Genomic DNA, 12,500 nt, shown 5'->3' with positions numbered 1-12,500 from the left:
GTGGTGGTGGTTAGGGTGGTGGTGGTGTTGGTGGTGGTGGTGGTTAGGGTGGTGGTGGTGGTTAGGGTGGTGGTATTGGTGGTGATGGAGGTGGTGTTGGTGGAGGTGGAGGTGGAGGTGGTGGTGGAGGTGGTGGTGGTGGAGGAGGTGGTGGTGGTGGTGGAGGTGGAGGTGGTGGTGGTGTTGGTGGAGGTGGAGGTGGTGGAGGTGGTGGTGGTGGTGTTGGTGTTGGTGGTGGTGTTGTTCTCTCACTCACCTCTCTCAAACTGCAGCTTCTTGTATCTCTGCATGATCTCTGTGGCCACCATGCACTCAATCTGGAACAGAGGGAGGAGAGAGAGAGAGGGAGAGAGAGAGAGAGAGGGACAGGGAGAGGGAGAGGGAAAGAGAGAGACAGAGAGAGAGACAGAGAGAGAGACAGAGAGAGAGGGAGAGGGAGGGAGGGAGAGAGAGAACACATATTACATAGCGTATTATATTCAAATTCAGCCTCAACATTATTATTATTATTTTCCTATTAAAGCGTTATTTCTCCCCGGTCCCAACGAGGAGGGAACAGACGTGCTCATTAAAACTACTAAAACGAGCCCCTGGCCTGTTCCTTCAAACCCTGCTCTCGTTCGGGGCGTGTCTGCCGCTGCGTCAGGCGTCCTGAAGGTTAAAGGCAGTCTTTTACTGGACGGTGAAAACAACGGCGGGGAGGCGTGTTGGTGTGTTGGTGTGTTGGTGTGTTGGCGTGTTGGTGTGTTGGCGTGTTGGTGTGTTGGTGTGTTGGTGTGTTGGTGTGTTGGTGTGTTGGCGTGTTGGCGTGTTGGCACCAGTCAATTACCAGTCAGAGGCGCTGCTGTCACCATGAGAGACGCGTCCCATGACACCGTGACAACCCCGGTGACAACCACCGTGACAACCCCGGTGACAACCACGGTGACAACCCCCGTGACAACCACGGTGACAACCCCCGTGACAACCCCCGTGAGGTTAAGGGCCGGTCACTGTGATGGAGCCGAAACATACGACCGTGCCGTACCGCGCATGCACACACACACACACACACACACACACACACACACACACACGTAGATGCACGCGCACACACACACGCACACACGCACACACACACACACACGCACACACGCACACGCACACACGCACACACACACACGCGTAGAGGCACGCATGCATGCACACACACACAAATAGATGCACAGGCACACACACACATGCATGCGCACCCACACACATGCACACGCATAATCTGTCTCCAAGACGGAGAGAGAGAGTGAGTCCATCAACCAGGCGGCCAGGAGCAGCGGGGCACATCGCCCTCCGAGTGACCTCCATGGGGAGGGATGCAGACAAGCTCGCCTGTCCACTCCATATACACACACTGACAGGACTGGAGGGGGTCCGGGGGGGGCGAGGCTGGGGTAGGGCGGGGGGCGGGGGGGGAGTGGTGTGGGGGTTCGGAAAGCAGGAGAGCATTCATCACAGGGGTGCTACTGTCTACCCTGCAGGATATCCCAATCCAACACTGCCCTGTCCTTCTCCTGACACAGAGGTCCGAGCCGCAGGGGGGGGGGGCGCGCCCTGGAGGACGGGTGGATCGATGCCTGGACACCAGGGGAGGCCGCCGGAGGTGGACATCGGAGGACGACCGGCTTCTAACTCGTAACGTCTTACATCAACGCCGCCGTTTAGCCGACGCTTTTATCCAAAGCGACTTCCGACGACTCCGTTTGTCTCAGTACGTGGATCGACGACACGGCCGGCATCGTGACTGAAACCTTCCGGAACAACAAGCGTCTTCGGCGGTCACGGCACCGGAGGAAGGGAGAAAACGGGTTTGTTGTTGTTACCTCCGCCAGCCTCCGCTGCGGTACTCTGGTGTGTGATCAGAGCAAACAGACCGTTTCAACATCAATGGCGACATTATGTTGTTGTTCACGTCCCCTTGATATAACAACATTGTTCCAGGCTCCTTCCATCTCAAAGATTAAGCAGACACAGAAACTACCAGAGGATGCATCACACGAAAAAACACAATCACTTTGAAAGATGTAAACACGTGATCCATTTACCTCATTTTCTTGTAAGTGTCCCTGTTTTGGACAGGCAGAGTCCGGGCAGCTAATTGCGGTCTCGAGGCCCTCTTTGATCAGGAGTTCTACGTACTGTTTCAGGCACTGGAAGAGAAAAACACAAACACAGCGTTGACCCAATTCTACAGCGGGGCTGTCCAGTCAATGACTGATGTGCAGGTTTATAGGACGACATCACACACACACATCTCTCTCTCTCTCTCTCTCCCCCCCCCTCTCCCTCCCTCCCTCCCTCCCTCTGACCTAAGTAGTAGGAGAGTCCTTAGCTTATGGTCATTAACAATTCATAGTGCTATCTATTACTTGTTAAAGAGTGTGGCTGGTTAGCTAAAGAGCAGTATGCTAACCACATAAAAGCCCGTAAAAGCTTTTGGCCATTAGAGGGTTCACGATAGAGGCCCTTCACAGCTGTAAGACAGGCTTGAACGTGACAGGCAGGGGGTTCAAACTCAGGTCTCCCACATAACGCCCAAGACCCAAGCGTCTACCATTAGGCCAAGGAGGACATCCTCAAGTTCCCGACGCTTTAGGTTCCATGTCTCAGGCAGGGCTACCTCATAACCAGAGTGCGATTCCGAATCCCCCCCGCTACGTACAGGACGACGAATCCAGCCTGCGACCCTACGGGGAGGTGAATCCAGCCTGCGACCCTACGGGGAGGTGAATCTGTGGTAAAACGCTAGTTTTTTTTCCCTCCTACGACCTAAAAACGCCGCCACTCCCACTGAGCTCCAGTGAACAGGAAAAGGCGCATCAGAAGTTTTTAATGGCGGGCGACGCTCGGCTGTTCCGATAGGCCGCCGCCGCCGCCTCGCCGTACCGCCGCGCAACGCGGCAAACAACATTCGTCAAAGAGTTTATTGACGTTTATGCCTCATTATTTTCACGGTTCAAGGGGTTGAGTCGTTTGTCTTGTTTTGACTTTCTCTCTCTCTGTCTCTCTCTCTCTCTGTCTCTCTCTGTCTCTCTCTCTCTCTCTCTCTCTCTGTCTCTCTCTGTCTCTCTGTCTCTCTCTGTCTCTCTCTCTCTCTCTCTGTCTCTCTCTCTCTCTCTCTCTCTCTCTCTCTGAAGGAAGCGCAGCGTGGCGAGCCTACGAGGGTGATTAATATCAAAGAGGCGGACGGATACACAACCGCGGCTTTGAGGCAGAGGGTTTTTTTAAGCATGTTTAGGCATTCTAGAAGCCGTTCAGAAGCATTCCGGAAGCTTCCCTGACAGGTCCACGCTGTTGCTGTCCTCTGTGAACCCTCACGTAGGGACGGGTATGGAGAGCTAATGGACGCAACGGACACTGCAGTGCAATAAATGAGATTATGACTAACTCAATGCATCTGTGTCTGTCCCTTATCCCTATACAAATAGACCATACCATGCAGGCAGGCAGGCAAGGACAGACAGACAGACAGACACAGCCAGCCAGCCAGCCAGCCAGACACAGCTAGCCAGCCAGCCAGCCAGTCAGCCATCCAGCCAGTCAGCCAGCCAGTCAGACACAGCCAGCCAGCCAGTCACAGCTAGCCAGACACAGCCAGCCAGCCAGCCAGACACAGCCAGCCAGACAGCCAGACACAGCCAGCCAGTCAGCCATCCAGTCAGTCAGCCAGCCAGCCAGCCACTGCCAGGCCATGAGGCTTCTGTGGTCACGTCTGCTCGCTGAGTCACCACAGACTGTCGTGTGGCCACTGTGTGGAGGGAGAGTCTGTTAGCCGGTCTCCCTGGATGTGTTCTGTTATGTAAACACCACCAGCTTCTCCTCTTACGCCTCACATATCCACACTCTGACACACACGCCACGGGTGTTCACGGGTGTTCACGGGTGTTCACGGGTGTTCAGAATGAGAGAAGAAACTCTTCCTCGTTCAACTGTCGTTGTGTTGTTGGTTCATGGTGGGGAGACGGACCACCGAAGAGACACAGCGTCGGGGGAACCGGCAGACTGCGTCCAGAAGAACCTGATGTACCATGTGCTTCACGTACACACGGACAGCAGGCCTGTACACATCTGGCTCAGGGGAGGCTGGCGGAGGCAGACATCGGAGGACAGGCTCATTGTAATGCATGGAACAGAATGAGGAATGGCATCAAACACCTGTGACTTAGTGGAGGCTGGTGGAGGTGTGTTTGATACCATTCCTCAGTCCGTCCCATGCATTACAATGAGCCCGTCCTCCGATGTCTACCTCCACCAGCCTCCCCTGGCCTCATACACACCTGGCTCGATAAGACACCATAACTATGAGGGATCTAAAACAGACACGCTGTCACGATCAGGGTCAACAGCAGGTCCGGGGTCAGCTGACTCACCAGTGTACAGGAGTCTCTCTCTCTCTCTCTCTCTCTCTCCCTCTCTCTCTCTCCCTCTCTCTCTCTCCCTCTCTCCCTCTCTCCCTCTCCCTCTCCCACGATCAGGGTCAACAGCAGGTCCGGGGTCAACTGACTCACCAGTGTACTCTCTCTCTCTCTCTCCCCCTCTCTCTCCCTCTCCCCTCTATCAGGGTCAGCAGCAGGTCCGGGGTCAACTGACTCACCAGTGTACAGAAGACACATTGGCACTGGTTGATGGTGGTCATCTGCTCCAGAGGAAACTCTCCAAGGCATAGCTTACAGGCCACCAGGGGGTCCAGGGCCAGGTCCCAGGTCAGTCTGGACCTGCCGCTGCTCATCCTGCCTCCCGCCACCGCCACAGAGCTGGGGGGGAGAGAGAGAGAGAGAGAGAGAGAGTGGTTAGAGTGGTCATCTGACTTGACGAGAGGAACGGTCAGTGCGGTCAAGATCTTGTTGGGATCAAAAGACAGAACTGAGACAGAGACGGCAAAGGGAACAACCCCAAACCCCCCCTGCCCGATCACTCCGCTCTTCCACCTCGGCTGGCCGCCTGGCACCGCCGCCTCTACGTGGATGCAGCAGTCGTGCTACTCGGTCACGGCTTTTCACTGTCCTGGCGCCCCGCTGGTGGGAGGAGCTTCCCCCCACTGTCAGGACTGCAGAGTCACTACCTATCTTCCACGGTAGATTGAAGACCCGTGTCTTCAGGCTACATCTTAACTGTCCCTCCTAAAGACCTCTTCATCCCCACTACCCTCCTGTACAAGTTTCTCTACTGTAAATAAATGAATTAAATAATTAAATAAATAATTCTTCCTTCTTCCAACATTGTGACTGCCAATGGCCCCTGGTCCTACCATAGATTACTTTTTCTTATGATGACTGATGGATAGATGATTCACTTACTTAGACAAATGTACCTGTTGTAAGTCTCTTTGGATAAAGGCGTCCGCTAAATGCCATAAATGTAATGTAAATGTAAAACTTGCAAGGCACAGCTAGGCAGCTCAGACACAGACAGAGCCACAGACAGAGCCACAGACAGAGACACAGACAGAGACACAGGCAGGATGGTTAGGACGCAGTTAGAGACGGTTAGACAGGCCATCAGGCTGACAGGTTCCTGAGGGCAGCCACGGTAATGAGCGTTTTACTGATTGTCCCCCAGCTCTGCAGCAGCTGATGTGTTTCTGATAAGAGTTGCCACACAGGCCCTCTTCACACGACACAGTTTAAGCGTGTGTGTGTGTGTGCGTGTGTGTGTGTGTGTGTCTACAGCACATAACATATCCATTGTCCAAGACGAGCTCATATTTGCCGTGGAGTTATCAGCCTTACACCACGATGCTCACTGAGGACTGTGCTGCCTGACTGTAGTCGTGTCCGAGCTGCGGTCCGCTGTGTCCTCCTCCTCCGCCTGTCCTGATGCTCTCACACGCAGAATAAACACCATTCAAACCCACCAACTGCCAAATAATTCCGGAACATTCACCACCCAGAGGGCCAAGTGTTTTATGTTGGTGTTTACCTAGCAACAGCACTTTGATTGGCTACCAAATGAAGCATTGTAATTGATGCATGTTTGGTGAATAGAGTCACCCTTGGCGCTCCAGGATGTTGACAGCTTGGGCGACTCTGCGCTTCATGAGTTAAAACGGCGATGTGGAAAAGTGGCGAGGAATAAACACCGCAACACTTTCTCCTTTTCCTGTGACCTCCGCCGTCTTTTCTGTCTCTGCGCGAGGAGGAACGGCAAGGAGGGAGAGAGAGAGAGAGAGGGGAGGAGGGGAGGGGTGTTTTTTGGGCTGGTTCTCGCTACCTTTCTTCCTCTGTCTCTCCACACAACAGAGTGGAGAAGTGGAGGAGAGGAGAAGAGGAGAGGAGAAGAGGAGAAGAGAGCTGCTGCTGCTGATGTCTCCTCTTCACTGTTTACAGGAAATGCCCCAACTCAGCCAACATCAACACTGTCAAACTCTCCCTCCGCTGCTAGGCAACCATGGGGAGGGAGGGGGGGAGGGGAAATAACTTTCACTAGACTGAGCAGCACTATCTAACAAGAATAGCTCTTTCTTAGAAACAGAAAGGGGGAGGAGGAGAGGAGAAGGAGGGAGCTAGGGGGAGGGAGGAGGGGAGAGGTTGATTGCTATGGGAGCTAGAAGCAAACATCACCCAAACGTTGTCTACACGTGCTGGCTACAGAGAACGTGTGCTGACCTGAGCCACTGCCCAACTGGCAACACAGCAGCAGTGTGGCCAGGTAGGCTATCCATATCAACCAGGTCAGCCTGTCTGGCAACCCAGCAGCAGTGTGGGCCAGGTAGGCTGTCCAGAGAAACCCTCTGGTTTCAGAGACATGTCAGCCAGGTCAGCCTACCTGGCAACACAGCAGCAGAGTGCAGAGTCGCCCCCTCAGCAGAGGACAGGCTGAGGGGGCGAGAGAGAGAGAGAGAGAGAGAGAGAGAGAGAGAGAGAGAGAGAGAGAGAGAGAGATTTCCTCAGCAGAGTCTCTCCATAATGACAAACATTATGTGTTCTTGGTGCCTTGTTGAATAAACGAGGCTCTCTTATCTAACTATCACAACAGACAGTGAAACGGAGGGAAGGATATTATGCTGCTTCTCTCAGTTTCTCCTCAGTCCTGTGTGTTTGTGTGGGGGAGGCGAGGGTTAACAATGAGAGTCAGTGAGGTGAAGTGAAATACTTTCGTACGGAGAGCCTGAGGAGAGGAGAGGAAAATAGAGGAGAGAAAGAGAGAGAGAAAGAGAGCAGAGAGAGAGAGGGAAAGAGGAGAGAGAGAGAGAGAGGAGAAAGAGAGCAGAGAGAGAGAGAGAGAGAGATAGTGAGGAGAGAGAGAGGAGAGAGAGAGAGGAGAGAGAGAGAGAGGAGAAAGAGAGCAGAGAGAGAGAGAGAAAGAGGAGAAAGAGAGAGAGAGAGAGATAGTGAGGAGAGAGAGAGGCGAGAGAAAGAGGCGAGAGAGAGAAAGAGAGAGAGCAGAGAGGTTTCATGACAAAAGGTGGTGCAATGCGAAGGGAGCCGATCCCTCCGTTGCATTATTTAATACAAGGTCCATTATCGTTCAGGGGGAAACACACACACACACACACGCACACACGCACACACACACACACACAGTGAATCTGCCTCCCACAGTTCTCACAGCTAAGGTCCCACTACATCAATGTGATCCTCGCTGTCAGCGTTTATTAATATCACTAACAAACGCCTATCCATCTCTCCCTCTCTCTCTCCCTCTCTCTCTCTCTCGACACTGATTTAGACAGGCAAAGAGAGATGTGGTTGAGGAGAGAGACAGAGAGAGAGAGAGAGAGAGAGAGGGGTGAGGAAGATGGAGAGAGGGGGAGAGAGAGAGAGAGAGAGCGGGAAGAGAAAGAGGAGAGGGTGGGGGAGAGGGTGGGAGAGAGGGGGGTCAAGAGTGTAGCGACAGCTCTCTGTTCCACCTGGTCTGGCACCGCGCAGCGCCGTGTTCAAAGCGTTGCGTAAGGCTCCTATTTATACCCCACCTCGGCTGACTGAGAGCAGCAACGCTCTCCACGCCAACGCGCTCGCTGGGTAGAAATACTCCGCCGTGTTCTACTGAACCAACGCAGCGCAGCGTTGCCTGGGTGAGTCGGGAGCCGGGGCGAGCAACACGTGTCCCGCTACTGTTCCTACGTCTGAGGGAACGACTCCAGGCTCTGATGGGGGGGGGGTGGGTTTAGCTGTTCAAAAGAGACCAAAGGAGCATTGCCTGTCTGCCTGTCTGTCTGTCTGTCTGTCTGCCTGCCTACCTGTCTGTCTGTCTGCCTGCCTGCCTGCCTACCTGTCTGTCTGCCTGCCTACCTACCTGTCTGTCTGCCTACCTGTCTGCCTGCCTGCCTGCCTACCTGTCTGTCTGTCTGCCTGCCTACCTACCTACCTGAGAAGATGAAAAAGCAGAAGACTCAAGGTTGCTCTTCATTCATTCAGCTCGAGAGAAAACAAACAGCAGCGCTAATGGTGGAAACCACGGCGACGGCCTCACCCTTCAGGGCTGGGAGTCCTGGCGCCGCTGCCAACAGGCCCAGAGCAGGATTCTAACAGGGCAAACAAACTCACGGGGATGATGATCTAACCTGGAGTACGGTTAAGCCTGAAGTACAGGGAGGTTAGCATGCAAATACACTGTTTAATTACTCCCACTGGAAGGGAGCGTAGAAACGCCTGGCGGAGAGGTTGGGACTTGCTCTGAGGTGTGAGGTGTGTGTGAGGTAAGCGAACCGTCGAAACAACGTCTGACCGACCACGAAGACCAGAGCTGAGAGAGGCCGGCCTGTTGGTGTCGGTAGGGTGGACCCAAGTGCGGAGGGAAACTCAAGATGACAGATATAAAGATACTCTTTAATGAGAGGACTGGCGCATGGCCTACAGGCTTATACTGGCAAAAGGGTCAAAATAAAAGTGGAGAAAACCAGTCTCCATAAACTAAGGTACACACTTAACAAGTGGAGTAAACAGAGAAATAGTACTAACAGGCCAACAGGGTACACAACTAGATAACACCGATAACAGGCAGGCAGGCATGCAGGCAGGCAGGCAGGCAGGCAGGCAGGCAGGCAGGCAGGCAGGCAGGCAGGACACACTTACGACAGGGAGAATCTCTGACAAGGACACAGGGAAACAAAAGGGCTATATATACCAAACACAGGGCAGGAAACACGGGTGAAATGAATGAACTGGTGATTGGAGAGCACTGGCACCGGACCGCCAGAGGAGGGCACCAGAGTCACCAGAACCGCCACCTCAGGCGTGACACCGGCCAGCAATCGGAAGGTCGTTGGTTCGATCCCCGCCACCCCAGGAGGGAGCCGGATGTGAGCTGGTGACCGGAGGGTTGCTGGCATCGTATCCCGGGTGCCTACCACTGCCGTTGTGCCCTTGAGCAAGGCGCTTAACCCCCGATTGCTCCAGGGTCAACAATGAGTTTACTCCTTAAAGTTACCTCATCTGGGACACAGAGGGTTTGTGGTCCGCAGAGCCCGGCACAGGGCAAGATAAGACGGGGTGAATAAGTAACTCATTATTTTGGTCAAGGTCTCACATCTGCACGCGACTTCATACCCTGCAAGAAATTGATGTAAACAAACACTCGAGTAAACAAACAGTGTCTACTCTGTCGACAGACCGTCCGCCCTGCAGTAAACAAGCTATTACTCAAGTCCCTCAACACTGAACACACATACTAATACGCCCCCCTGGTAGGAGTCACCGAAACCACTTCACAACTGATGAGTATGAACGCCCCCTCCCCCCCCCCCCCTCCCTCCCTCCTCAGGGGTGATTAGACCGAGGACGAGGGCCTCTAATAGGTTCTTAGCTGGCCTGCCATCGTCCTGTGTTCCTCCCGGGCCGTGCTCTGTGCTTGGGAAGGCTAATTAGGAGAGGCTTTAACTCTCATTTGTGTCCTGTCTGCTCAGCGTCCTGCGTCTCCGTCGCTCGCTAGCTCTCTGGGTGGCCATCTGCCAGTTCCTCCTCCGCTGGCCTCCGTCCGCCCGCCTCTCCCCGTCTCTCCCCGCCTGTCCCCGCCTCTCCCCGCCTGTCCCCGTCTCTCCCCGCCTGTCCCCGTCTCTCCCCGTCTCTCCCCGCCTCTCCCCCCCTCTCCCCGCCTGTCCCCGTCTCTCCCCGCCTCTCCCCGCCTGTCCCCGTCTCTCCCCGCCTGTCCCCGTCTCTCCCCGCCTCTCCCCGTCTCTCCCCGTCTCTCCCCGCCTGTCCCCGTCTCTCCCCGCCTCTCCCCGTCTCTCCCCACCTCTCCCCGCCTGTCCCCGTCTCTCCCCGCCTCTCCCCGCCTGTCCCCGTCTCTCCCCGCCTCTCCCCGCCTGTCCCCGTCTCTCCCCGGGCTCTAACCGGCTTGGCAGGGATGGTTCTGTGTCACCTTGCTGTGTGGCTCCCGTTGGGCATGCAGCAGTGCAGGGTACACAGCACGCGCACGCATGCACACACACACACACACACACACACACACACACACACACACACACACACACACACACACACACACACACACACACACACACACACACACACACACACACACACACAGACAGACAGACATGCGTGCACACACAAACACACGCATGCATGAACACACACTACACACACGCATGCACGCACGCACGCACACACACACACACACACACACACAGACAGACACACATGCGTGCACACACACTATACACACACACACACACACAGACAGACACACATGCGTGCACACACACTATACACACACACACACACACACACACACACACACAATCCTGTGTTGTCCTGCAGCAAGTTTTATCTAGTGTAAAGAGGTCGTTCAACCAGAAGTAGGTTGTGTTGTGGCCTGCTGATACAGTGTGTGTTTCTCCGCCACGCTCAGCAGAGTCAACATCTCCTCATTTCCAAGAAGGATTCATTTTCCTGCGCTGTTCACAAAACTGGATTGCTTTATGCAACTGTAATAAAAAAACTGCAAAGTGTGTACACCGTCTAAAGAAGCACTGTTTTTAAGAAAGTGGGATGTCAACCAAATGGTGTTTTAGTCTCCAAAGAGAACCTTTTTAAAAAAATATAATAATAATAATACAATTATTATTACAGCATAATTATAATAATAACAATAATGATGATGATGATGATGACAACAACAACAACAACAATAATAATAATAATAATAATAATAATAATAGTAATTATTATTATTGTTCCAGTATTGTCAGTCTGAAGTGGGATGAGTGTTTGTCTGAGCCTGTTAGGAGCAGAGGCGTGTCAGGGATCTAACACATCCTGATCCACAGAGGTACAGTCACCGCAGGGCGAGGCCGGTGGCGGTAGACATCAGAGGACGGGGCTCGTTGTGACACACGGCACAGGATGAGGAACGGCGTCAAACACCTGTGACTCAATGGAGGCCCGCGGGGGTGCGTTCGATACCGCCCCTCATTCCGCGCCGTGTGTTACGATGAGCCCCGTCCTCCGATTTCTACCTCCGCCGGCCTCCCCTGAGTCACAGCTGCTGTACAACGTTCAGACGTGATAGGAACGTGTCTCGTGGAGTCTGTCCTGGGTGCAGCTACACAAGCCAACATGTCATCCTCTGTCATCCCTCCACAACGTTTCCTCCTCCACACAGTCTGACAGGGAGCACCCTCCTGTACTAATCTCATCACAATGCGTCGTATATGAATTATGAATTATGAATATTCTCCTGTGTTTATCAGGAGCATAGAGTCCTTTGCTTGCTGGACTATACACATTGGTAAACGATACTGGTAATACCATGTAGTAATAACATTGTGTGTGGGTGTGTGTGTATGCATGGATGCGTGTGTGTGTGTGTGTGTGTGTGTGTGTGTGTGCGTGTGTGTGTGTGTGTGTGTGCCAGTCTGGCCTTGGTGCTGCAGGCGTGCTGGACTCAGTGTGGTGTCAACCTGTTCTTAATCTGTCTCTCTCTGCAAAGGTCACCGCTGGCCCACCGCCAGGAACACAGACAACTCATTAACTTGTGGTTGCCATGGAAGCCAGGAGACACGTTAGGAATGCGTAGGAAACCCAGTTCACAGGAGCAGGTGACGGGCCAGCTGCAGCGTTGTCATGATAACCCATAGAAAAAGATAAATCTGCCTTTCTCTAGTCTCTAGTCTCTGGACTCTAGTCTCTGGACTAGTCTCTAGTCTCTGGACTAGTCTCTGGACTCTGGACTCTGGACTAGTCTCTGGACACTAGTCTCTGGACACTGGACTCTGGACTAGTCTCTAGTCTCTGGACTCTGGACTAGTCTCTAATCTCTGGACTCTGGATTCTGGATTCTAGTCTCTGGACACTAGTCTCTAGTCTCTGGACTCTGGACTAGTCTCTAGTTTCTGGACTCTGGATTCTAGTCTCTGGACTCTGGACTCTGGACTAGTCTCTAGTTTCTGGACTCTGGACTCTAGTCTCTAGTCTCTGGACTCTGGACTAGTCTCTGGACACTAGTCTCTGGACTCTGGACTAGTCTCTGGACACTAGTCTCTGGACTCTGGACTAGTCTCTGGACACTAGTCTCTGGACTCTGGA

General features: G+C 53.6%; 1 protein-coding gene across 3 annotated transcripts in view; it reads right to left on the bottom strand.

The window, feature by feature from the left end:
* The window catches only part of rnf144aa (ring finger protein 144aa), a 36,186-nt gene that overhangs the window by 11,699 nt on the left and 11,987 nt on the right, over positions 1-12,500 (bottom strand). For all 3 annotated transcript variants that reach the window (XM_083683770.1, XM_083683769.1, XM_083683771.1), the window contains exons 2-4: positions 4,628-4,787; positions 2,079-2,183; positions 257-317 (exon numbers count right to left, since the gene is read on the bottom strand). In XM_083683770.1, the coding sequence (XP_083539896.1) occupies positions 257-317; positions 2,079-2,183; positions 4,628-4,762 (301 nt within the window). In that variant the 5' untranslated portion in view covers positions 4,763-4,787. The remainder of the gene's footprint in view (positions 1-256; positions 318-2,078; positions 2,184-4,627; positions 4,788-12,500) is intronic.

This window comes from Argentina silus, assembly GCF_951799395.1.
Source record: "Argentina silus genome assembly, chromosome: 13".
In the NCBI taxonomy this organism is placed as follows: domain Eukaryota; kingdom Metazoa; phylum Chordata; class Actinopteri; order Argentiniformes; family Argentinidae; genus Argentina; species Argentina silus.
This window is presented reverse-complemented; position numbering and strand designations above follow the sequence as displayed.